The following is a 24,699-nucleotide window of genomic DNA, read 5'->3' on the forward strand; positions in this document are numbered from 1 at the left end:
GGGGGGGGGCTTACTGTCAAACTGTGACCAAATGCCAAACATTATGGAGAACATGTCTATGTTCTCCATAATTAACATATTCATGAAAAGTAATTCAGAGAGTCAATTGCTGTGAAAATCTGTCAAAGAGATCAGAATTTGGGTGCTCATTGTTAGAGCCCTTCAAGTGTACCAAATATTTTACTAAAGTAACACTATTAATAAGATATGTGACTGAAGTCAAATGACGTCTCAATATTCATGCCTGTCCTTGCACACAGTCCTATATTTGTTTAGTTCTGTATTTGGGAACCAAATTCAGAAATGGATCCTAACCCCAGAAGAGAAACAAGAGCTGTCTTAGAGTTGTGTAGGCCATATTTTTGGATTGTGATATAAACTCCACTTTCATGTTTCAAATTCAGATTTGCTTGAATGCTTTATGAAAAAGGTGCTATTTTCTAATCAGAAAATTAAAAAAAATAAGACCATAACATTTATAGAGAAATATTAGCGATTTTTTATATTTAATATATAAATCAATCATATTATATGGTTAAATAATTTTATTTAATAGATTTTGGTAGTTTACAAACTGTTTGTTAAAACATTTAATATATTGAAGATTAGTATAACCCAGGAATAAAATAAACTAATTAAAAAAACAAAAAACGGACATTAAAAAAAATTATAACCACATTTTAAAACATACGTCTAGGATGCTGACATAAAATGAACTTCCAAAAAAAATCAAAAGCAGAGAAAAAAAGTCTTACAGCAATAATACATACCAAAGGGGTTTTAAATGTTATCTTTAGTTTGCTAATTTTCTGTTTTAAAACATACCATACTCTGAAAATTTTATATGGCAGTGCAAAAAAATAAAATAAAATTGTACTTTAAAGGTGCTATATACAGCAGCAGTTTAAAAATATCACGTTTCACATTGGTCAAGCAGTGCAGAAAATTGTTAACATACTGGATGGTCAGGAATAGCCTTCTGTAGATGGCTCCACAAATGAACGGATGGAACCATTATAGTCTAGGAATATCTAAAAGGAATGGTGTCCAGTAGAGTATTGCAAACCCAATGTAAACCTATCAGTTTAAAAATATATACAGTACTATAAGTGCTTTAGAATTTCTTGAGTCCAGTCCAATCCCAAAATTAAAGTATAGAATTTTCCCCATCGAGGTATATCTTGCATGGACAACTCATCATATACATGATGTAAATGCTACATAGATGTATTTAATCACAACAGTGTATTATTCTGGTCTAAATTTATCCAAGGATTCTGATGTAAACTTAGGGGGTCGAAAGAGAATCCACACAGAACCCTTTGGTTATTGCACAAGCTCCTTCTGGATTTCCCCTTTCCTCAATGGAATTGCCGTTAACCAGATTTTGAAGTCTTTGTCGTTCTTGGGCTTGCTTTGCTCTGTTGGCAATGTACCTTACCCTGCTCTGGCTTCTAGAGGATGTCCTCCTAAGAAGATTCATGTTGTCATCTTCATACTGAACAGGTTGAAATTCTGTGGGAGAAGTTATATCATTTTCTTTCTCAAAACTTGTCAGCTTTTTCAGTTGCTCTGTGAGCGAATCTGTAGACTTAGTGGAGGGATTCATACCAGCAGGTCTTCTCTGAGCTCTCATAGACCTTGTAATAAAGCTTCTGCTTATGCTCCGATACTTGCTTTCAAAATTACACGAGATATCATCTGAGGTCAAGTCCCCAAGACTTTTAGACATTGACTGTGCAACTGTTGCTTTATTATTGTTGGGTTTTCGATTCATCTGTTTGAGGCTCTCTACATATAATCTATTCCAAGTGTTCCTTCTTGGTAAGGGTGGCAATACTTCATCTGGACCTTTAGCTAGAGGCCTGGGACATATTTCATCTACTACTTTGGTGCTAGATATTAAATTAGGATTGGATTTGCTTTTTGTTACTCCAAATGAAGTTCCTCTGGCTAAAGTAGTTGCTGATCTTGGTCGGATGCTGTTTTGCAAGTTAATACTATCAAAGTTACCATCAGAGATATCAAGATCCAGTAAATGCTTCTGTGCTAAATTAGGCAAGGAAAGGTCAATCACTGTGTCGTTGGAGGATTTACTGGAAGACGAAGACATACTGTCTCTATGACTGTTGAGTTCTAATTTGCTCCATATCCGATCATTTATGGTCGCATCAGAATAGACCTCGGCCACAGGAGACTGTAATGTGGAGTTTAAGGCTGTGCTACTTGAAAGACCATGACCTTCACTCTTTGTTCTTCTGACAGTTGCAGGAGGTCCAATCCGAACTGCAGATAATTGTTGGGGAAATCGATTAGGCTTTGGTCTCAGAACACCAGGAGGTAAAGAGTTTATTACTTGGGTGGGCTTTATTTGTTGTTCTGAAAATCTGCTAATTTTTGGTACCTCGGAACTATTGCTCCTTTGAACAAAGAACCATTCACCTTGACTTCCTTTTGATTGACGGCCATTGCTCTCTCTCGAGACATCAGCTAACAAGGACATTCCCGGTTTCATGTTCATAGAATTTATGGTGATGGTAGGTTCTTGTTTGCTGCTGGCATTATTGTGCGCATTATAATTTTTATTTTTGTATGTGTTTTCTGGATTTTCAGTGCTTGTGATTGGACCATTTGTTGGTTGGATAGTTTTACCTATGGCTAGGTCATTTATTCGGTTAGCCCTGTATATATTGTCAGAGCTACTAGCTACACTACAACATTCAGACTGGGATCCTGTTGTATCCTTACGCCCTTTAAAGTTTTCATTTGTAGTTGAGGCAAAAGGCTGGAGAAATGTAGGACCAGGAAGAGGTATTTGCTTGGCAAAGGTGGGTTCTTCTGTAATAGTTTCAAGACTGCATAAAGAAGAGACCGACCTATAAATTGAGATTTGTCTGGCATCTGCAAGAAAATAACAAAAAGGTGGTTATCACTAACATGTTCTTGAACATTAAGAAAGTAGATGAGAAGATACATGCAGCTTCAGCCACATTTTACATAATGCAGTAGTCTAGAAACTTAAAGTCCCCAGAACATGCATCCGTCAAACATTGATTAACATATCATATTCTAGGATGTATCAAATGATTGCATTTCTTACGAGCAAATATTTAACATATTATGGGAACTATAATAGTTTGCGTAGGATGCTGATCCACGGATTTATCCTGCCATATTTAGACTTGAAAATAATAATTTTTATCCAATTATGTTCCACTAAGCGTAGTCCTTAAAGTTTTGCATTTTTGTCTCCTTACTTTCTATCAACATTTTAGAATTATAGGTTGGGCTTGATAGATCTTTGTCTTTATTCCGAACAATCTACAAAACACCCAACCACCCCCTCTCTTGTACATCTGCACACAATGGGGGGCATTTATCATTGCTTATTTGTAAATACATTTTGTGGCGTACAAGGCATGAAAAAGTCTTAAAACCTCAATAAATGATTTATTTAAAAATATTTGTGCATACCCATCCATACATATCCCAATACAGGATTAAAGGGTCAAGCCCTTAACATGAACTTGCAACTTGTTATACAGCAAATAAGAGCTCAAAATAGCCCTCTGGTCAAATTATCCTCCACAAAGTAGGAAGAATAGAACTCTGATCATAGGTGCCAAGAATGGCCACCAACCTGTGGGGACCTTTTGTCAGATTGGACAGCCAAGCATTAAGGGGAACCTGTCATCAGCAACTGGCCTAATAAAACACTACCAGTATATTGTCAAACAGTTCTAGTTCTTGTTTCGTTCAAGATCCAGTGTGGTGGCATCATCCTAAAAATCAACTTTGAAGTTTGATGTGAATTGGTTGTACATAAGTGCACGGTGGGGAGCTCTGAAACCTCCTACTCTGTGACTGAGGTCATGCATTGGACTTCAGGATATCTGGTTAGCGATGTCTCTGGATGGACATCAATTACAGTGAAAGGGGCTTTCTGAGGAAAGAGTTCGACTTCAGTGTTAAACTCTCCTCCTCCTTGATTTTTTTACAAAGTTGATTTCTTGGATGATTCCACCACAATGGCTCATGCAAAAAAAAAAACAAAAAGAACACACACAATCTGGAAGGTGTTCGGCAGCTTGTCAACATACTGGTAGTGATTTATTAGGTCCATTTCTGCTGACAGGTTCCCTTTAAGAGCTTGCTGCTATAAAACACATGCAAAGTATGAAGAACACAAAGAACATATCATGCAACACAGATAAGACAATCAGCGTGCAATTACCATACCAGACAAGATGTAAAGTATTGGGGCTACGCGGAGAAAACAATGACTGGATAGACAATGTCTCATGTTTCTTTCATGTAGGACATTGTAGAAGTGTTAAAGGGTGGAAGCAGACAGATTATATGTCATTGAAGTCGAGTGTTTCAGTTTTACTTTGGTAGAGCATAAGTCTCACGCTGAACCAGATTTACCAAAGTGTCTTATGTTGGATGATAAATCTGTTTTTTTAAGACTGTCTCGTTGTCCTTTGCACCATCTATTATTGGAACACTTATGCCGCCTCTTTAACGTACAACCCTTTTTGGAACAAAACTATTTCAAATTTGTCTGAAACTCTTGATTCATATAGTGCAAGGTGTTTTAGGTAGTTTTTGCAGCAAATAATGACAGAATTGTGTTGTAAATAGACATGTGTTGCAATTGTAAATGTTGGATTGATGTATTATGGACCACCATCGTTGCAAATCTTCATTAAAAGGTTATTGTTGAAAACCCTACAAGACAAGATTTCACAGGAAGCTCTTTATGGGGTCGTCTTCTGCTGAATCAATGAGGCAAATTACTGTGTAAAAGTCTGGGTCCTCACAAGGTGCGTCTAGTCTAACCCCAATTGTTCGTAGCCGATTATCGCCACCTTTAAGTTTCTACAAGATCTTGATGTGTCAAACACAAACTAAAAGATTTAGTGTTATAATTTTATCAAGACTTATCTGGTAAGAGTGTTAGAAAATGGAAGTATTAAAAAAAAATTCTCTATAATATAGCATTAACATCATGACTTTCTCAAGCAGTTCTCTTCAAATATTTGTATGTTTAGAAATTTTTTGAAGTCTTGACAAAACAAAAATCAGCACAGAAGCAGCCCCTTATATGGCCAAGAACACCACGACACACAGTTACCTGAACACTCTTGTCCTTCAGTCTTTTACTAGAGAGTCAGAAAAGTACAAGAGGAAGAACGCAGGAGAGAAGTTAGTCAGGAGAAGATTTAGGTGACATTTATATACATAGACGAGTAGACAGGACAACACATGAGCAAGTAGACCAACATGTACTTGCAACAATCAGAGCACCCATTTATAGTCTCAAAGATCAATGGTTCAAAATGTGGATTATTGTTTCCATATGGGTGTGCCAAGAGTCAAAACTGCCACACAAATTGATCCTTATCATTGTCCACTCATCAAACAACCAGAGGTATTCACTGTTCTATAACAGCAGAAACTGGCATATTTGAAGGACTAAAGGTGTTTTCCAAATTACAATATTGATTGCTTTCCTTTAGGATAAGCTATCAATATGGCATTCTGAGAGTCTGACTCTTGGCACCTTTGCCGAACAAACATTTGTAGGACCACAGCACTCATGGTTCACACCACTTTGTAAGGCATAATACCATTGTCCCGTCCACTTGAATGGAACAGAGATATCCTACAAAGCAACTGCTAACTAGACTATATATTTTATGGTTTTTTACATTAATTATTGTTGTTTTTGTTAAATTGTGTGACATCAATGTTATATAAAGTTGTAAAAATGTTTTCTAGAATAATTAGAAAGAATAATGGAGATAAATGCTCTGGTTGGTACAGGAACTTCACAAGACAATGCAGATAATACAGAGACAAAAAAATACATTGAACACTCAACAATGCAGTGGCTAAAGTAATGGCACTAATATCTAAAGACTAAAACACAACAAAAAGATGCTAAATAACTCCACATTGTGACTGCTTTCTAAAACATTGATGGTGAGACGGAATACATATCTTACCAGTAAAGAATATAGGGGATTTACTTCGAATTTCCTCCAACTTTTGAACGAACAAGGCATTCATTTCCCTTTGTAATGTACCCGTTTGCCTTCGAGAATTTTCATGCCAGCCCATAGACCGTTCTGGACTTCCAAGGCTCTCAAGACTGCTCGAGTTAGAGGATATAGAACCACTGCCAACAGGGACCAAATTAACAGTACTTCCATACCTGCCGCCTGATTGGCATTGCCACCGTTGTCTAGGATGACTTTTCATCCCAGCACATTTGGATTCTCCATTTTTCTTTCCGGGTATTACAATGGACTGCGAGTTTCTGGTTGGGTCATCAGTGTTCCCATTGTCATTAAGAGCTAGTAAGTCTGTCTGTTGCCGTCTTGGCTGATCTGTGATACCATAGTATTTCAATTCTAACCTTTCTTCTTGCACACTACTATACTGCTCGCGAGCTGAAATATCATGTATTATAGGTTTGCTGCTGCTGTTATCGCTCCACTTACAGTCCAATTCTGGACTCCCTTTAGAGCCAATCACGCATTTCATACAGTTGGTAGCCATCCCGATCCTACCTGAACCATTCATCGCGCAACGAGCAAACACACCTGGTTTATGTGCAGGACTGTCCAGAGGAGAGGCTTTATCAGACCTCCGTAAAGGTTCACTGAACGTTGTGCACCTAGAGATACGAACGTGGCTTTTGCTTTTACCAGAGCCTATACTCTTACCTTTTAAACTCTTGCTGTGCAATTCCGTGGGAGTACCTTCCCCAGATGGAAGAATTGGAGAAGCACTTTCAGGCTCTTTATCAAAGCGGGGTATAGATGAATCGTCCGTCTCCTTATCTTCGCTAGCTCCTTCTGAGCTGTTGTCTTTGGAATCAATTGCAATTTCTGGAAAGCCCTTTTTGTTTTTTTGCTGGCCTTTTGTCGGAGCGCTGGCAGTTCTTCTTAATATATGACTACTAATGGAATGTTTCCGGTGAAGCTGTCCAGCAGCATGACTGTCCAGTGATGCTTGTTTTGGATTTCTCAGAAACAGACCTTTTAAGCCCACGGCCTGTTTGACCTAAATGAAAGTCAACCACAAAACAAACAGAAAAAAAGTTAAAAGTTGCTTTGTCAATCTTATTCGGAGCATGTGTAATGTTATGTTTTATCTGCATGCTGCTGACCCAAAAAGAACAAACAAGTTGATCAAAAATAATTTAAAAAGTCAAATATTTTAAGGTATAAAAAAAAAACTTTTTGGCAAAAATGGAAAAGATGGAGACTTTGAAATGGCTGAAATGGTCTTAAAAGTCTTAGATCTATAGACAAGAAATAACAAAAATCAATTAAAAAAACAAGCCGTACATTTCCACCCATTTCTAAGACATAAGGATACTCTGCATTCATGTTGACATCAGTAAATTAATAAGAATAGGACGTCAAGGGTTGCAACTCAGTTTGTGAAAAATGCATCTTATACATTTTATAAAGGACTAGGGTTTATGCCTATTACTTAAAAAGCTGTTCTGGCCTAAAATATTCAAATCACATCAAAATCATAGGTCTAGTGCAACATCCAGCATCAACCACAGATCAGAAGTCTTTAGTATTTGATACAAAGATAATGTTACAGGAAGCATATAGCTCCGATCTGTGTGCCGTGGTTAGACCAGGTTACTACAGATAAGCTCCCATGCTTAAAACGGAAGCCTAGTTGTAGTGACTCTGTTCAGCCACTACAGAGAGAATGGAGCCATCCGCTTACTGTTCCATTAACTTTTGAAAATAGTTGATATGCGGGGGAGGGGGGGGGGGGTGTCCAGCTGGCTGACCTCCACAAATCTAATATTATTAACAATACTTAGAATAGGTCATAAAAACTTCATGGATTGAGGGCTAACCCATTTTGGGTTTGAAATGCATCTCCACATTGATCTTATCATTATAAGGGATATTTTATACATTATTTTTTTAACAGAACTAAATGGTTAAACCCAAAGTTAGCCGCTGAATGTTTTTTTATGGGCGATACTCCCAAACAAATTTTGGGTATAGGATAAGTCACTGATATTTTAAGCCTGGACATGTTTATTTTATGTCTTGTTCAACCCCTGTAATAAGAGTTCTGTAGCACTGGTTCTTAAAACTTTCTTGGTGCCCCGCCTTTAAATTGGGTGTGTCCATTTACATTCTGACAGTGTCCAATTATTGCAGGCAATGTTTGTGAAAGGACACACCCTATTGAAACAATATAAATACATTTCCAGTAGGAATAGTAGAGAAAGCACCATCCACATTTCTCAGAATTGATGTCCTAGTATTGCTAAATGATAAAAAATATAATTTTTTTGGGGTAGTGAAAGGTCTTTGATAAAATGTACATTGTTCTATGTTAGTCTTATACTGAGCATTCTTACCATTTGTAGATGCCACTATCCTGTCGACAAATGGAAAGTTGGCATAAGATCAACAATTTACAGTTTTTATCCATCTCTGAGCTAGTAATCACTATTTCTGGTAAATATATAATCATATGGTCTTGGATTTATCTACAATACATTTGGTTGTCTTAAGAGAACGCTCCAGAAAAAAACTGATAAAGGGAAGCAAGTAAGGGGGAGGGGCATTACATCAAAGATCGAGATAATTCCCTGCCCCTTCAGGCATAGCACAGTATTGATTGTTTCTAGAGTGTTCCTTTAAGAACAACCATCATTGCTTGACACTCATGGGCTTGGCTCTTTCTTCTGACAAGGAAGACATGCAAACAATTCATGTAAATTACATGTAAAACAGCAACAATGGGTTAAGAACATGGTACATTGATTTATCTTACAGTAAAAAAGAGCAATGAAATTAGAAAAGCTCTGGCTTCTGTATCAATCTTCAGACGTTCAATACATAACACTAATCTGAACAAAAAAATGCACGATTAACAAGAACAAACAATGGCGAGATACACAATACAGTGCAAATTGTGTCATCCACGTAGCCAAGATTCTGCCACAAGTTGTACTGTAGGTGGGTGAAGGCATGGAACATAATCATTACATTCTCCTGGGTGAAGTGAAATGATGAAGAATGTATTTCTGGCATTCTCGCAACATTCCGGGTATATTTGCCAACCTCTTCGTCACAATCTATAAGAAACATTCCTGACCCCCTGACATCTGCCTCATCTATAAAAATCTGCTGTATGTTGTGAATGCCTCATGCATTATTAATAGCGACATTAGCCGCTGCGCCTGTGGTATCACAGCATAGCCCTAGCTCCATCATCGATTCTCATTGTAATAAACCAGTAGCCTTATACGTACTACGACTCTCCCTTCATGTCAATTTGCAAAAAAATATTGGTTGACATTATAAGAACATTATAATGCATTGTATAACCTTGTGACCCTTAGGAAACAAGGCTCAGATACAGCTAATGTAATATAGAGCTTGTTCCAGTGCAATTTTACGGTCAACCTTTATGTAAAGGATTTGAATTGCTCAACAAAACTAAATAAATACGGATTCCAATTTTGTAATATGGGATTAAAAAAATCCAAAAAATTTAGACTTCTACAATAAACTCTCTAGAGGTCCCCTGGTATTGGTGCCATTGCTGGTGGTGGCATCATATTTACAATGTCCCGTGTAAATAAAAGGCAATATAATGTTAGTAGTCATGTGGATCACTTCCAATTCAGGAGTGGAGAACCGGCGGTCTCAGAAGATGGGGGTAGTTTTTGTTTCTTTTACCATATTCTTTTAATATTAAAACATTCTCCTACAAAGAAGTTTGCAGAGAATGATAAGAACCCCTGAGGGGAAAGCATATGCTAAAAAATAAAAATGAGTGAACTCACTTCCCCAGAGGAACCCTTGGTTTCCTTATCTATTGGGATTCCGGTTTTGTCAGCCATGAAGTAGACAGCCATTATGTCAGACATCAAGTAGACGCAGACGATTCACGTCCCTCCACCATGACGTGACCATCAAGGCCAGGAACTGGTTCAGCAGTCATGTACACAATGTAAGCGTCCGACAGAGCCGCTGCTGGAACCAAAATGGGTTCACCAAAGACATTAGACAATATTTTCCTAGTTTTAAACAAAACTTGCCCCACAAAGGGGATTAGCTTATCAAATAAGAACCCTTGCAAGAGCATTGGCTTGAAGAGTTATTTCACCTTATTATAAGGCATGGACCTCCATTTAAAAATTGGAGTGTTCGATACTATCAGAATTAAGTTAAAGTAATCTTCTTCACCTTAAAAAAAAAAAATGAATGGAATTTTCTTGCTATTAAAGGATTGTTAGCACCAGGGGAGTAGTTTAGCATTGCAGCTGGTTTTAAGGGTACCGTATATACTCGTGTATAAGCCGAGTTTTTCAGGACATACTAGGCGCCGTCCAGGGGAGAACAATGGCGGCGCCCGGCATGAAGTTAGTGAAGACGGGCGCCGAAGCCTGAAGACGAGACGCGCGGACATCGGGGGAGCAGCGCTGCAGGTCGGGGCCACCGGAGGGTAAGTATATAAGTTTATTATTTTCTTTTAATGCTGGGCTGGCTGTATATTACTGGGGGGCAGTGCTGTATACTACTGGGGGGCAGTGCTGTATACTACTGGGGGGCAGTGCTGTATACTACTGGGGGGCAGTGCTGTATACTACTGGGGGGCAGTGCTGTATACTACTGGGGGGCAGTGCTGTATACTACTGGGGGGCAGTGCTGTATACTACTGGGGGCAGTGCTGTATACTACTGGGGGCAGTGCTGTATACTACTGGGGGCAGTGCTGTATACTACTGGGGGCAGTGCTGTATACTACTGGGGGCAGTGCTGTATACTACTGGGGGCAGTGCTGTATACTACTGGGGGCTGTGCTGTATACTACTGGGGGCTGTGCTGTATACTACTGGGGGCTGTGCTGTATACTACTGGGGGCAAGCTGTATACTACTGGGGGCAGGCTGTATACATACTGGGGGGGGGGGTGACTAATGCATTTCCCACCCTCGGCTTATACTCGAGTCAATAGGTTTTCCCAGTTTTTGATGGTAAAATTAGGGGTCTCTGCTTATATTCGGGTCGGCTTATACTCGAATATATACGGTAATTGGTCACCCTGTACTCATGGAACTAAAAAACGTAATGGAGAAAAAACACTGCAGGGTCCAAGTTACATTCTAGAGCAAAAAATAGCTTGTGCCATAGATTTAGAAATTGCTTTTTTTCCTCCATTAAATCATAATGGGTTACTTTTGTTAAATGAGCTGTTGAACACATCAATATCAACACGCTGCACGTCAATTAATTGTTCTTCTGAGACCAAAACCAAAGCCCTGAACAACACACTTTAAATTTCTTCAATGAAAAATTTATGAAGGACGGAGCCTCCTGAGAATTGACAAAAGCTACATTACATTGACACCATAGAGGAGGTTAAAGAAAAAAAAAAAAACGACATTGTTTGTGGGGGAGAGAAATTGGCAAATATACAAATCAACTCGAATGCAAACATTCTTCAACTGAGGAAAAAAAGAATATTATCAAGGCATTCACAAGAAAATCGTGACAGGAAAAAAAATCCACCTATGAAATGAATTTGTGAGATCTTTGCTATGAGGATGAAGTGCCGCTCTTTGTAAAGCATTCACTAGGTGCATTTACAAAAAAAAAAACATGAAATTTATCCTCGAAAAAAAAACAAAAAAAAAACGGAAAGGAATATTATCAATCTCATTTTGCATCCCAGATCAAATGCAATATTAAATTGTTAATAAAAAAATAAAAAATCAGACACATTTAGAAAGCGATCCAGAATGACTTTTTTTTCTTAAACAGAATTCAGATATTGAGTTTTTGAAATTAAGACTCTGCCTTCATTTCCAGAATAATCATAAAGGGCCTGAAGGTTACATGTCTCGGGGCTGCCAGGTTTTGATCATAAAAAACAGTCATAGATAGGGCCATAAATCACTTATGAAATGGACAGGGATTGTATGTTTTTTTGCTGATGTTAAAAGCCTTAAGGGGGGAAGAGAAAAAAATGACTATACAGCAAAACAAGAACACTTGGACAAAGAAAAATGTTGATTGTAAAGTCAAAAACTGTTGACCTGGTAAAACAAAGATGATAAATCTATAACTTGCTGCCATCTAGTTGTTTAATAAGACTTAAAGGGGTTGTTCAGAGGTTAAAAAATGTCCGCTTTCTTCCAAAACAGTGCCACATTGCGTTATGGTTTGTGTCAATATTGCAGCTTAGCTGTATAGAGATGAAACTTAGCTGCAGTAACATGAGCTGGCCATGTTTTAAACCTCTGGACAACCCCTTTAATTAGTAGTCTTATACAGCGTGGGAGGAGGATGAAATACTTGGACATTATAATATGCCATCAATGCCCTATGATCAGAGAAATTGGGACTCCCACCAGACATTTATACTTTATGTTGTGAATAGGGGATACAATTTAAAAAAATATTGTGTGTGGATGGAAATTGGGCAGAAGTACAACCGGTGTGACCCTTTCCTATGGTTCCCATGACTTAGCAGTAGCTTTTGGAGAATCTCCTGCCACTTTTTAGACTCACTTGGGGAAAACATGTTCGACCACTGGCCAACCATGCCATGCTGTGTATGTAAAGGATCGGACAGTGGCCAGAGTGGGGTGACATTTTCTTAATGCTGTCACTTCATTTGAGTGATCAAATTGTCATCTACCACCTACTGGTAGCATCCAATACTTTAGCCATGATTTTTTTATCATTATTAATGCCAGCAACAAATGATTTATAAAAAAAAAAACATTTGGTTTTTAAATTTCTTTAAAAGGAGGGAAATTTTGAGGTTGCCGAGTTCAATCATGGTTATGTTATGTGTAGGGAGGTCAATGTTTAGGCCCGTGAGTGGTCCAGTGAAGAGCAGAACTCAGAAGGGGTCCAGCTCTGAAATAGGACCTGAAGCTACAGGTTAGGCTATATTCACACTGCCGTTGCCCGCCCGTACCGTAGCGGGGAGAGAAGGAGGAGGAGGTGAGCGCAGCTAACCCCGCCCCTCTCCATAGGAAGTAATGGCGCACGGTGCCGTACCGCGGAGAAAGATAGGACATGTCCTATCTTTTTCCGGGTACGGAGCGGTACGGTGCCGCACGTGTGCTGCACCGTACCGCTCCCGTAGGGCGGCGTGCGCCCATTGACCTCTATGGAGGACGTATATCGGCCGTATTTACGTCGGCCGTATATACGTCCTCCATACGTCAATGTGAATGTAGCCTTAGTCATGGAAGACTGGTAAAGGATAAGTAAACTCAATATTTTATTTTTGTGCGTCTCATCTGACATTCCCTTCAATGCTCTTCATTTTATAGTAAATATAAAATATAGTAAAAAAAAAAAAAAAAAAAAAAGCAGTAAAGGAGTAAATTCTGTCCGGACTCCTAGTAGAGACAGAGTCCTGACTGCCCCGCCCACATGCAATGATTGACAGCTCTGCCTGTATCAATGTAAGTGCTGTTGTATCACAATCTGAAATTATCTGACAGCTTTGTTTCAAAACTTTTTCATCTTTCTTTCCATCGTACTGTACTTTATAGCCACAATCTGGCAAACTTATCCAAGGGTAAAGCCTATTCCATGTTTTTAACTCTTCATCTTTATCATCACTTTTCCCCCAAGTATTTCAATGTATTTCTTGCCCACAAGCAAGTGCAGTCAGTGAAAATCGCTCCATGCGCTGAAGCAATCTTCCGATTTTGACCTGATTTTGATAACATGCGGAGATCTTTCCTGTGATTAGTCAGTGGTTCGGGTAGGGGGATCCCTTCAGGGCACAGAGCAGTTTGCACTGACCGCACTTGTTCACGGGCAAGGGCTTATATACATGACTGGGGTCTCTATGGAGCCATATCTGAGCAAAAAAGGTAAAACTAAGAGCGGATCATATTCCTGCTCGTTTGCAGTTGGATAAACTTTTCTCCTGTCTTCAGGGTGTGAGCAGACCTCACCTGCTGATGACACGAGGTTGTTGTTTGTGGCATATAACATGCATATTGCTTGTGTGCATGAGTTCCAGTTTGTAGATGCAATGGAAGCCAGAAAAAAAATGACAATGCCACTTAGTCAGGTGTATGTGACCTTCACTGACCATATGGATATGGTTGCCCAAAATCAAATGATGACTTAAGTAGATGCACAATGGAGGAGATTTATCATGTGTGGCCGTGCAATTGTGGACCCCCCCCCCCCCCCAAGTACAATTGCGCTACAGCCTGCGCTAAGTAGTAGTGTGCAAGCACAGGTCAGGAATGTCCTACACTGGCCCACACCATGGTTGAGGGCATCCGCTTTTACGCCCTTCACATCCACTTGTCATGGAGGTGGCGTAAGATGAATAAATAGTCACAATTCTTGGCTATGCGCCAGAATTTGTAACTATTTACATTTAAAATGTATTGTCTCACAATAAAAGTTCCAATCTTTATTGACATGAGGTCTTATACATAGGTCTTGTACCAATCGTTAGTTAATAGTGTCATATACAGTAGGTAGCAGCTACGAGGGAAACGTAGGTGTTTTGGCTTTATGTCAATATTTCCATTGTCAGCGGAACAGTCTACTTAAAGGGGAGGGGGACTTCACAGACACAAATTACTATTGTACAAATTTCTAAAAGTATTTTAAGAGGAGGAGGGAAAGAAATAACATAAGATATAACAAATAGAAAAAAAACAACATAGACAAAGCACAAAGAACAAAAATAAACGCAGAAACATCAAACAAAGGTGAAAAGGAATTGAAATGCAGATTGGCTAATTTTCACCCTGGATCAGCTTCATAAATGGTCTATCGGAGGCTGTGAATGGCCTATTAGTAGAACAATCCAGATAATGAACTGATTGTTTAATGTGTCAGTAACAATGATGCTTATGAGTTGACTTGTTGGAAACATGCAGAATGTGTGAGTGTTTCTCACTCACTACACCTTCCTGCGACATGAGGGGGGTACCTTCATGGCTCCTAAATAGTCTCTGCTTCTAAAAGTAGATTTTTGACACAGAGAAGTCCACTGAAATCACAAACAGACAGAGTAAAGGCAAATCAGAAAGAAACAACATTAAAAGTGAAGAGAAGAACTTCACAGCTAAAGTAAATAAGAGAACAAACAGTGGAACATTATGCAAGTTAGACAGACCACATAGAGTAAGACGCAACAGAGAGCTTGTTCGGAGAGACAACTTTGAAGATTTATGGGTTCAGGGTTATGGTGCTGCCCATGGGCAGAAAGTGATTTGTGCTGTAATTAGAAGAAAATTTGGCAACTGTACATTTCCCGGTAACATTACACAGCTGTAACAAGAAAGGCTGGAAGGAATCTGAAGAAAGGTTAGGAACAAAATTAAGAACAGAGGACATGGCAGCAGCTGGAACCAGTAAAAACCTCTTTATTGTACTTTTTACACTATTTTCTTTTGTGTGTGCTTTACAGTCCATCATTTCAGAACAATACTGCCTCAAAAATTAGTATTTGACCTAAAAGTTACATTTTGCAGACAAGGGGTTGTTTCACCACATCAACAGAGTGGGTCTCCTGCTCTATAACATGCTGCCTGCAGATCATACACCAGGTTCACACAGATTTATACAAAAAGTAGCTGAATACTTGACAACAAACAAGGGCACTTTGACATCTACATCTTTCTGATTATGTTAAAAGAAGCAGGACTGGGATTACTCCCCCCCCCCCCCCCCCAACCAGGGGTGAACCTAGCATTCCAAGACGCTTCTCAATTCAAAGTGAATTCTACTAGAGGAAGTCTTTTTCAATTGTCCCCAATGGTGTTCATCAGTGGGGTGGTTTCAGAGCCTGTGGCAACGTCTTTTGACATCCCTGCACATTCTCCTGCTCACGAAGACAGGAACCGGTCTTCGGCCAGAGACCGTATTGAGGGAGGCCAGAAGCGGTTTATTACCACAGCTGCCTTCTACATTCTTCACTGAATAGTGCTGACACATTGCTATGCAATGAATACAAGAGCTGGCACTGTCACCGGCTCTATAGACCTGGAAGTCACCATGTCTGAATGTGTTGGGTTTGTGCATTTTTAGTAAATAATTGAAATAGTTTGAATAATGAAAGGTTATACAATTTTCCAATATACTTTCTGTACCAATTCCTTTCTAGATCTATTAATGCTGTCATTCTACAGAAGACTTCATTGTTTACTTCCTGTGGATAAACACCGATGTTACACAGGTACACAGCTCATTATATCACACAACTCTGTGATAGAATGAGCTCTGCACCTGTGTGAAATCACATGACCAGAGATACATTGAGCAGTGCACCTGTGTGACATCACATGATCAGGGATTTAACGAGCCATGCATGTGTGCGACATAACATGACCAGGGATATAATGAGCAGTGCAGCTGTATGACATCACATGACTAGAAATATAACGAGCCGTGCATGGCTGTGACATCACATGAACAGGGATATAACAAGCCATGCACCTCTGTGACATCACATGATCATCCATAGGCAGTACACAATGAAGCTTCATGTTGAATGTCAGCAAGCAGAGATCTAAGAAATAGGAAAGTATATTGGAAAATAGTGGAACTTTTCATTACAAAAACAATACCAATTATTTTTTGAAAGTAGACATCACCTTTAAGCCCAATGCCCATGATTGAGTTTGTTCCGACTTGCTCCAAACCCCCCCTGGATTTACAGTACCAAACTTACAGTATAATCACAGAACTGAACTGACCGGCTTAGGTCCTTGCACCATTTATCCTGTAGCATTAAAGGAAAAAACAAAGACACGGCAAAGATACGGAAAGATACACCCCCGTTGTAGAATAATCCCTTTTTATTATTTTACACAATTTCTGCTAATGTAGTTCTCTAACGTTTCAGCAATTTATGGGGAAAAAAAAAAAAAGTCTCATTACTGTAAGTAGAAATCTTGTCTCTTTTAGATGCTTTGCAAAAAGTAAATGGGAAAATTAAAGAAATTAAACTGCTTCGTAAATGAATAGAAGATGGCGGGATTATTAAGTGGTGCAATATTACTTTCCTGCACATCGTCTGGATAAATAAATATCCCAAGCCCCTTTAGGATTCAGGAAATCTCCCTGTGCATGGTGTGATGGATGAGCCTTTACCGGGGCTTTCATTGCAAAGCCCAGTTCAGAATGATTTGTTTCCTTTGTTCTAACGATGTGGGTTGCCATGGTTTCCTAATTAACCAGTGGTCGGTTTTCAGGGATTTTTTTTCCCCCTCTCTCTAGATGGAAATGTCAAACAACTGAAGCAATATATTCTTGTGAGCTGAAGTTACACACAAGTATTTTTCTTGTGTGGTATTGGTATATATGTTATAAGATGGATTCATGGAAATGTAATATTAGGGTCTCACTCAAATTACTGTAAATTAGGAGTTTGTCCAATGCTTGGAAGCATTTGGTGTGCCAGAATAGAGAGCAGATCTGGAGGACCTAGTTATCAGAGTAGTTACCATGTAGTGGCTATGGCAGGAGCAATGCATGTTTATCCGAGGGGGATCTGAAATAAAAACTAATTTGATATGGGAAAAAATGAACAAGAAATGTCTAATAATAGAAAAAAAACGGGCAAGGGTCAGTTTTTCCAAAGGAAAGGCGGTCCCCCATTGTATTGTCTCAGAAATCTTGCAATCTTGCTTGTGGTCCAAAAGTTATCAACCCAGGGATTCTCCTTAGATTCTGATGTTTGTCTGTAAAGATTGGATCCAGCGCCTTCAGCTTTGTATTCAGCACCATGGACAACACATCAAATATCTGTACATCCAAAATAAAAATAACAATTCTCTGCTACATTGAAATAGATGCACAAAAGGTTCCAACAGAAAAGTACCTCGATTACATAGCAACCTTCAGAGTAGGCTTCAATAACGGGTGAGAAGCATCACTAGTATTGGTCACCACCGAGCAGTACAAGACAGGGAACGTAAGCCTAACCAAGAAAACCACTAGTGAATGAGTAACCTATGGGAGGTGGACCTTGTTTTCCTGAGGGACCTGTTTCATTGTGACCACATCCGGCGCTGGAAGTTCTACCGCTCAATGGTGATTAATACCAGTGATTCTTCTCAACTGTTTTTGAACCCTACTCTGAAGGTTGCTATGTTATCTAGGTAATTTTCTGTTCTAACCTTTGTGAACCTATTTCAACATAGCATTGCAGAACTGTTAACGTATTTTATTTTGGTTTTATTTGGCATTTATGCTCTTTTGCCTATTGTCTGCAGCTTCATGTTCTTAGTTGAAGTATCACTGTTTTATGGGATCTGTATAGTGGAAATGGGATTTCCTGATTCCAATACTGACAGCATTACATATTTTTTAGTAGCTTTACATCACAGAGAACCTTACTGGTGGTTGTTGCAACTTTGGAATCACATGTGATATTGCAAATCCATTTTGGAGACAAATGTGGTCACATCGTGATGCTACATGACCACCTTTCATTTGGAAAAACTTGCACTTGATCCAGTATAGCAGCTTTCAAGATTGTGATCATGTAGCGGACATAACCTAAAAGATAGACCCCTCCCTCCCCTCACCCAATACTTTTTGGAGTATTGAGATATGTAATTTTACCTTTGGTTTCTGAAATCCTAGGACTTTTTACTCACCTGGTGTATATACTTTCAACTACCCTACAATTTGCCTTACGAAAAAACTCCTTTAAGATATGATATACTAGATGCTAATGTCTCACCATGAGTGGGGCTGAGAAAAGCTTGACCTCGGTCTGATCTCTTCACTGGCTTTATTTTAGAAAAAGAGATAACCTTGTAAAACTAAATTCAGCAGCAGACCTTCACTTGTATGAGACGCGCCCATGGTCCTACATGCACATAGACTTTATACACATATAATACATACATATACTTTACCCAAGCGCTAAAATAGGTCTTTATAGGAAAGCATTGGGTACCAGAAAAGAATTTCAATATGTATCTCCAACAAAAAGTGTTGATTAGCTGCGATATGTGTATTAAATGTAAACCATTCACAACGCTCGCTCCACTATTTGCTGGAGTTGCGAATGAACAGCTGCAATCACACAGCTATTCAGATAGAAAGTGACAAGTCTGCAACAAGGCACACAAGAAAGGATTGGAAACTAAGGCACTTTGTGTTTGACAAAAGTCAAAATTATGCATAAAGGAGGCACAGAAAGCTTGTATGCTTAAAGTATTTTTGTCACTGTTATAAATGAGGTGCCAAGAAGCACCACAGGAAAAAATAAGAACAAAACTGGATGTCTAAGTACAGAAACTAGGGGCACATCAATATCCAAGTAGTGGGCGTCTGACTGAGGTCATCTCATTTATAAAATGAAGTTACATCATATTCTGTATGACTTCTTAGATGGTTTAGATGGTCAGCCCACTTGAAGGCTCTTTCCTGCTACATATACTTATCCCATATAAACAGGATAGGAGATCAGTGTCTGAGATTAGACTTTGGGGATGAGGTGGTTCAGAAATGCACTATATACATTTAGTTGTATGAACACCTTCATTCTCATAAAGCACTTGAGTGGAACCAATTTTATCTGATTGGCAAGATTCCCGTTGTCAGGCAGATAATTGGACCTTTAAAAGGGAATCTGTCAACAGAAACGTAACCAATAAACTACTACCAGTGTGTTGTCAAACATTTTAACACCAAGTTAGGGTCAAATCATGTTTCTTCCCCCAGGAAATGTGATGTAAACTGGTTGTATAAAGTCAAAGAGGAGGAGAATTAAGCATTGAAGTGAAGCTCTCCTCCGACTCGGATAAACCCTGTGTTGTGATTGCACACGGCATCCAGCAGACTTCAGTAGAGCCAGTTATTGATGTAACTGGATGCAGGGCTGTCAATTTCAGCATAGGGGGCATTCTGAGGCGGGGAGAGCGTGACTTCAGTGCTGAACTTTCTTCTTCAGTGACTTTATACAACCAATTTATATATAACATTGATTTTATGGATGATGCCAGCCCACTGACCAATGAAAGCATCATTATCTGGAAGGGATTGAGATACTTGACAACATATTGGTAGTGATTTAATAGGTCAATTTCTTCAGACATGTTGGCCCATCAACCACAAGCCAGTTTGTTCCAACAAACTCTGGTGTGGCCCAAACTAGAACTACTGAACTGAATTGAGCATGTCTGTTCAGTTTAGGGATTCTATGTTTGGTCTGGTGAAACCCTCTAGAAGCCAGCTTGTCAGAACAAACCAAGACAACTTTGGAGACTAGCGATGGCAAAACAAAAAACATTAAAGGGTTTTTTGTGATTCAAACAAAAATGTTTAAAAAAGAAAGAAAATGTAAGAAAGAAAAGAAAGGAAGCTTAACCGTTATGCCATGGGGTGAAGCCGATGGGTAAATAAATCTTAGAACAGTTTGAAAAAAAAAAAAAAGACAGTTTTGAAGAGGATATGCATAAACAAGCAAACTTACCCTGCTCCGGCATCGCTCTGGTACTACCGGTTTTCAGGCTTTCCTTTGGCCTTGAGTCCTGGGAGTCAACACCTGTTTCAGCCAATGAATGGCCTCCTCAAACAAAGGAAGTTAAGCCCCCTAGAAATACATCCCATGATTGGAGGAGACCAGTCATTGGCTGAAGCCCGGTCCGCAACTCCCTGGAACATCTGGGGGGTGCAGGCCTTAAAACTGGTGTTACTTGTGAAAAGCTGGAACCAAGAACCTAAGCTAGGTATGTATGTAGTCTATTTGTCCCACCTCTAACCAGTCTCTTAGGGGTTTTACAGATTCCAGTATTTGAGGGGTACAAACATTTGTACTCCCTCCAATATAACAAGAATTATGGCCCTTTTGTCAAGACAGTAGAAAAACAATAGCATTGACTGCAGTTTTTGTGGCAAAGCCAGAAAGGAAAAGGAATAGTAAATAAAAAAGGAATCATACACCACTTTCAGATGGCTGCGAACTGGATTTTGACTTAAAAATTGTATTACTAACTGCTTCTCTGCCTCCAAGCTTAAATAGATACTAACTTTTCAATAAACTCTGCATAAATGAATAATACAAGATATACAATATAAGTAATGTTGTATTATATCTCATCAGAATGTCACACTTCTCTACTTACTTTGGCTCTTATCATCCTCCCTCCTTCCCTCCTAAATAAATTTCAGTCTAAAATCTCTGCTGAATTCTCTCTTGCTAGATAGCAAGAAGCTCACAAGGTGTCAGATTACATTGGAGCTCCATAGAGGGGAGGGAGATCACTGAGTTACAGCAGCTAGGTCTCCACTCACTAATTCAGAGATTCCAAATAAAAGATATAGCAGCTGACATCTCTGCAAGTCTGTAAAATTCAGATGATGCATAATAACCTCGGAACATTGTCATTCATCATGTACACGCTACTGCAAAGTTTGTTTAAAGGGCACCTGTTACCACAAATAGTGACTGGACAAGAGCCCTATTAACTAAATGCCACCCTTCTTTTAGCTAAAAATGTAGATTTCATCACCCTGATCACATGACAAAGTTCTCAATGATGTAACATAGCTTTCTTTCAAAATGTTCCAGCAATGAAACATATAAACTATTTAACACAGCTTTTTCTACCCCAAAAAGTAGTAAACAGAGCTGTATTTGTCTGTCGGTACCAGAGTACCTGTTCCACACAGCAGCATGTCCTAGCAGTGAGACCTGTCAATCAGGAACAAGGAGGCAGGGCAGTGCAAGTAAAATGTAATATGCAGGACTCCATTGATGGACTCACATCAGCTGAATTGCATATATGTTTACAAACTAATTTTTGTAACATTGTAGCCATGGAAAGGAAACATTTAGTGCAATGCTTTTTAACAATATATTTTTAAGAGAAATTTAGTTTAGGTGGGTTAATTTAAATGATAGGTTTCCTTTAAAAGTTAAACACACTTTAGGATTTTTAGTTTCCAGAGGACAAGTATTCGCCAAACAAAAACATATAATTATAGAAAAAAATATAATTCTATTTTATTTATTATGCGGAGAAGCTTCTTTGTGCAGTAGGGGAGTGTCACTGCTGTCTATTGCACTCATTTTCTTCTTTCTATATATTCCATATACATTTTTATATTAGAATTGTAATGTAGACTTATTATGGGTTACTTATCGTTTGATATTGTATTTTTGTTCCATATATGTGTGCATGTGTTATTTTACTAATGTAACCAAGTAAACAAGTCTTTAGATACTAGAATTTGCATTTCCCATAGTAATAGTTTATTTCTCACACAGTCTGGTTTATTTTTGAGAATGAAAAAGTTCTACAAGGTCCTGGGTATAACTAATGTGAGCACCACGATTCCCTCCAGTAGGGCATTAGGCTCTCCATGGCAACATGGACAGAGATGCAAAACACTCTAGGAAGCAGTACAAGCGAAAGGCCTCACTTTTAACTTTGGCAATAGTACAATGGGGCTATAGACACCACAATAGATTGTTTTCTTTGTCTTTTCACTTGTGATGTTCTTGGCCTGGGTTAAAAAGTGATCTTTTTCGCCTTTGCTGGTTTTGACGATCCATGGATAACCTAATTTCAGTAATTGGAGGCCATATTAACATAAGAAAATAAAAAGCAATTAATAAAATATCCAGATTTATATATTTAGGCTTCTGATAAACACAACTACTTTTTGAGCTGTCTCCTATCCCCCATTAAGTTTATTTACCGGATTGTGATTCCAGAAGGCGGCTCGAGACCAGTTGGATGGCATAAAAAACATATCTGATCTAAATCAGATCCAAACTTGTTGTATATTGTATTATATATGGCTATTGCTCGCTATTTTTTTTTTAATGGTCACTTATGACTTGTAATGGCCGGCGAGTCAAAGTGCAACCACTATTTTAAGGTTTTAACTGTACAAGAAATTATATTTTTTAAAATATTCAGTTCTAAAAGTGTCTTATAAAAGATGAAGGGAAAAAAAGGACAATATTCATTTGCAATATTCATAATCCTGCCCCCAATTTTTTTTCCAATAATGAAAACTTTTAAAATTTATAGAATATTGACTTTCATGCTCATCACATAATAATTCTTTATTTATATAGCGCCTACAGATTACGCAGCGCTGCACAAAGCATGACAAATTGGTCCCTGTCCCCACAGGGCTCACAATCTAAACAACCTACCAGTATGTTTTGGAGTGTGGGAGGAAACCGGAGTACCCAGAGTATTGACTTGCGTTATATTATTATAACTCTTGGGTTCTTTGTGACCATTTCATAGGACACGATCACTATAAAGAGACTTCTGCGGTTACTTCTACTCCTTACTACACAGACTAGGCATCAAATTTTACTTTGACTTCCAATGCAAAAGTCCCACTGCAACATTACAACTAATAAAATTGTCACACCGCAGAATAAGACTGATCAGTACTCAATGCTTTTGCAAATGAAGTTGCAGTAAATTTTGAACAAATAGTGACTACAGTGGCAACCTGAGGGTGGTCGGGCAACTCCATGTTGGGGTGATCTTTGGGTGTACAAAGACCAAAGTTGCTGTGTAGCCATTGCTTTAATGAATTTTTTTAAAATAATAATTATTTTTCAAGAATATTTAATCTAAAAATGAATAGAAAGAAACCAATAAACTATATACCAGTAAGCTGTGAGACATTATAAAGGTGGTTTTTTCATAAAGAGGGTCCCGAGACAACCAAAGACTCTCTAATAGTCAGGGCAAAATTTGTGTAAAACAAACAGAACATTCTTCTCATTGGAGCCCCCTGCTTCTCTGGTTCCAGAGGGTGGAAGAGCTGACATTATGTTCATTGTTTGTAACAGCTAAGCACTTTTGGACAAGACAATAGTCATTTGGAGGAGGGAAGAGGCTGAGAATGGTGCAGACACTTGAGACCCCAGTGCTGGGACTACTGCTGGGAAGTAAAGTGAGCTAAAATACAGGATAGGGATAACAATTTAATCAGTGAGGGCCCGATTGCTGGAACCACCACTGATCACGACAACAGATCACCAGCAATTCTGAAAACCACTAAGTGGTGGAGGGGCAGATTTAACATACTTCCTACTGCTCCATTCAAAACAACAGGAGTGATGGAAATTGCAGAGCACGGCATTCAGGTATTTCCAGCACTTAACAGTTTATGTGAGTGCCAGAGACATCCAAGTGCTGTGCTCAGAAATTTCTGACACTCTCATACTATTTAATGTGGCGGCAGGATGCATTCTCAACCTACCATTTGTTAAAGGTTGTGCCATTAATCTAGCCCTTTTACCCTTTGTTATATAGGTTTGCTATGTTTTTGTTGCAGCTTGTGTATTAAATTTGCTAAATCTTATCCATTTTGCTGCTACTGTACAATGTAGATCAGCCACCAATGATTCTACTAGCTGCATGTATGGGAGCTCTCCATAGGATAAGTCATTCCTAGTTGATTGGTAGAGATGAAACACTCGGCATTCCCATTGATCAGCTATTATATTCTAGAGAGGAGAGGAGTCTGCCGTGTTGTTGATATACTATACACTACAGACGGTCCCCTACTAAAGAACACCCGACTTACAGACGACCCCTAGTTACAAACGGACCTCTGGATGTTGGTAATTTACTTTACTTTATCCTTAGGCTACAATAAACAACTATAACAGTTATCACAGGTGTCTGCAATTAAGCT

At 38.8% G+C, this 24,699-nt stretch overlaps 1 protein-coding gene across 16 annotated transcripts in view; it reads right to left on the bottom strand.

Annotated features, from left to right (window-relative positions):
• Positions 1-566: 566 nt before the first annotated feature.
• Positions 567-24,699, bottom strand: part of PLCH2 (phospholipase C eta 2) — a 483,181-nt gene continuing 459,048 nt past the window's right edge. For 11 of the 16 annotated variants that reach the window (XM_072155952.1, XM_072155951.1, XM_072155947.1 and 8 more), the window contains 3 exons: positions 14,993-15,052; positions 6,735-7,074; positions 567-2,901 (listed from right to left, as the gene is read on the bottom strand). In XM_072155952.1, the coding sequence (XP_072012053.1) occupies positions 1,289-2,901; positions 6,735-7,074; positions 14,993-15,052 (2,013 nt within the window). In that variant the 3' untranslated portion in view covers positions 567-1,288. Of the gene's footprint in view, positions 2,902-5,137; positions 5,166-6,011; positions 7,075-14,992; positions 15,053-24,699 lie in introns of all 16 variants that reach the window. The other 5 variants (XM_072155961.1, XM_072155949.1, XM_072155948.1 and 2 more) reach the window with 3 other exon arrangements.

The sequence above is a fragment of the Engystomops pustulosus genome, chromosome 6, assembly GCF_040894005.1.
Source record: "Engystomops pustulosus chromosome 6, aEngPut4.maternal, whole genome shotgun sequence".
In the NCBI taxonomy this organism is placed as follows: Eukaryota; Metazoa; Chordata; class Amphibia; order Anura; family Leptodactylidae; genus Engystomops; species Engystomops pustulosus.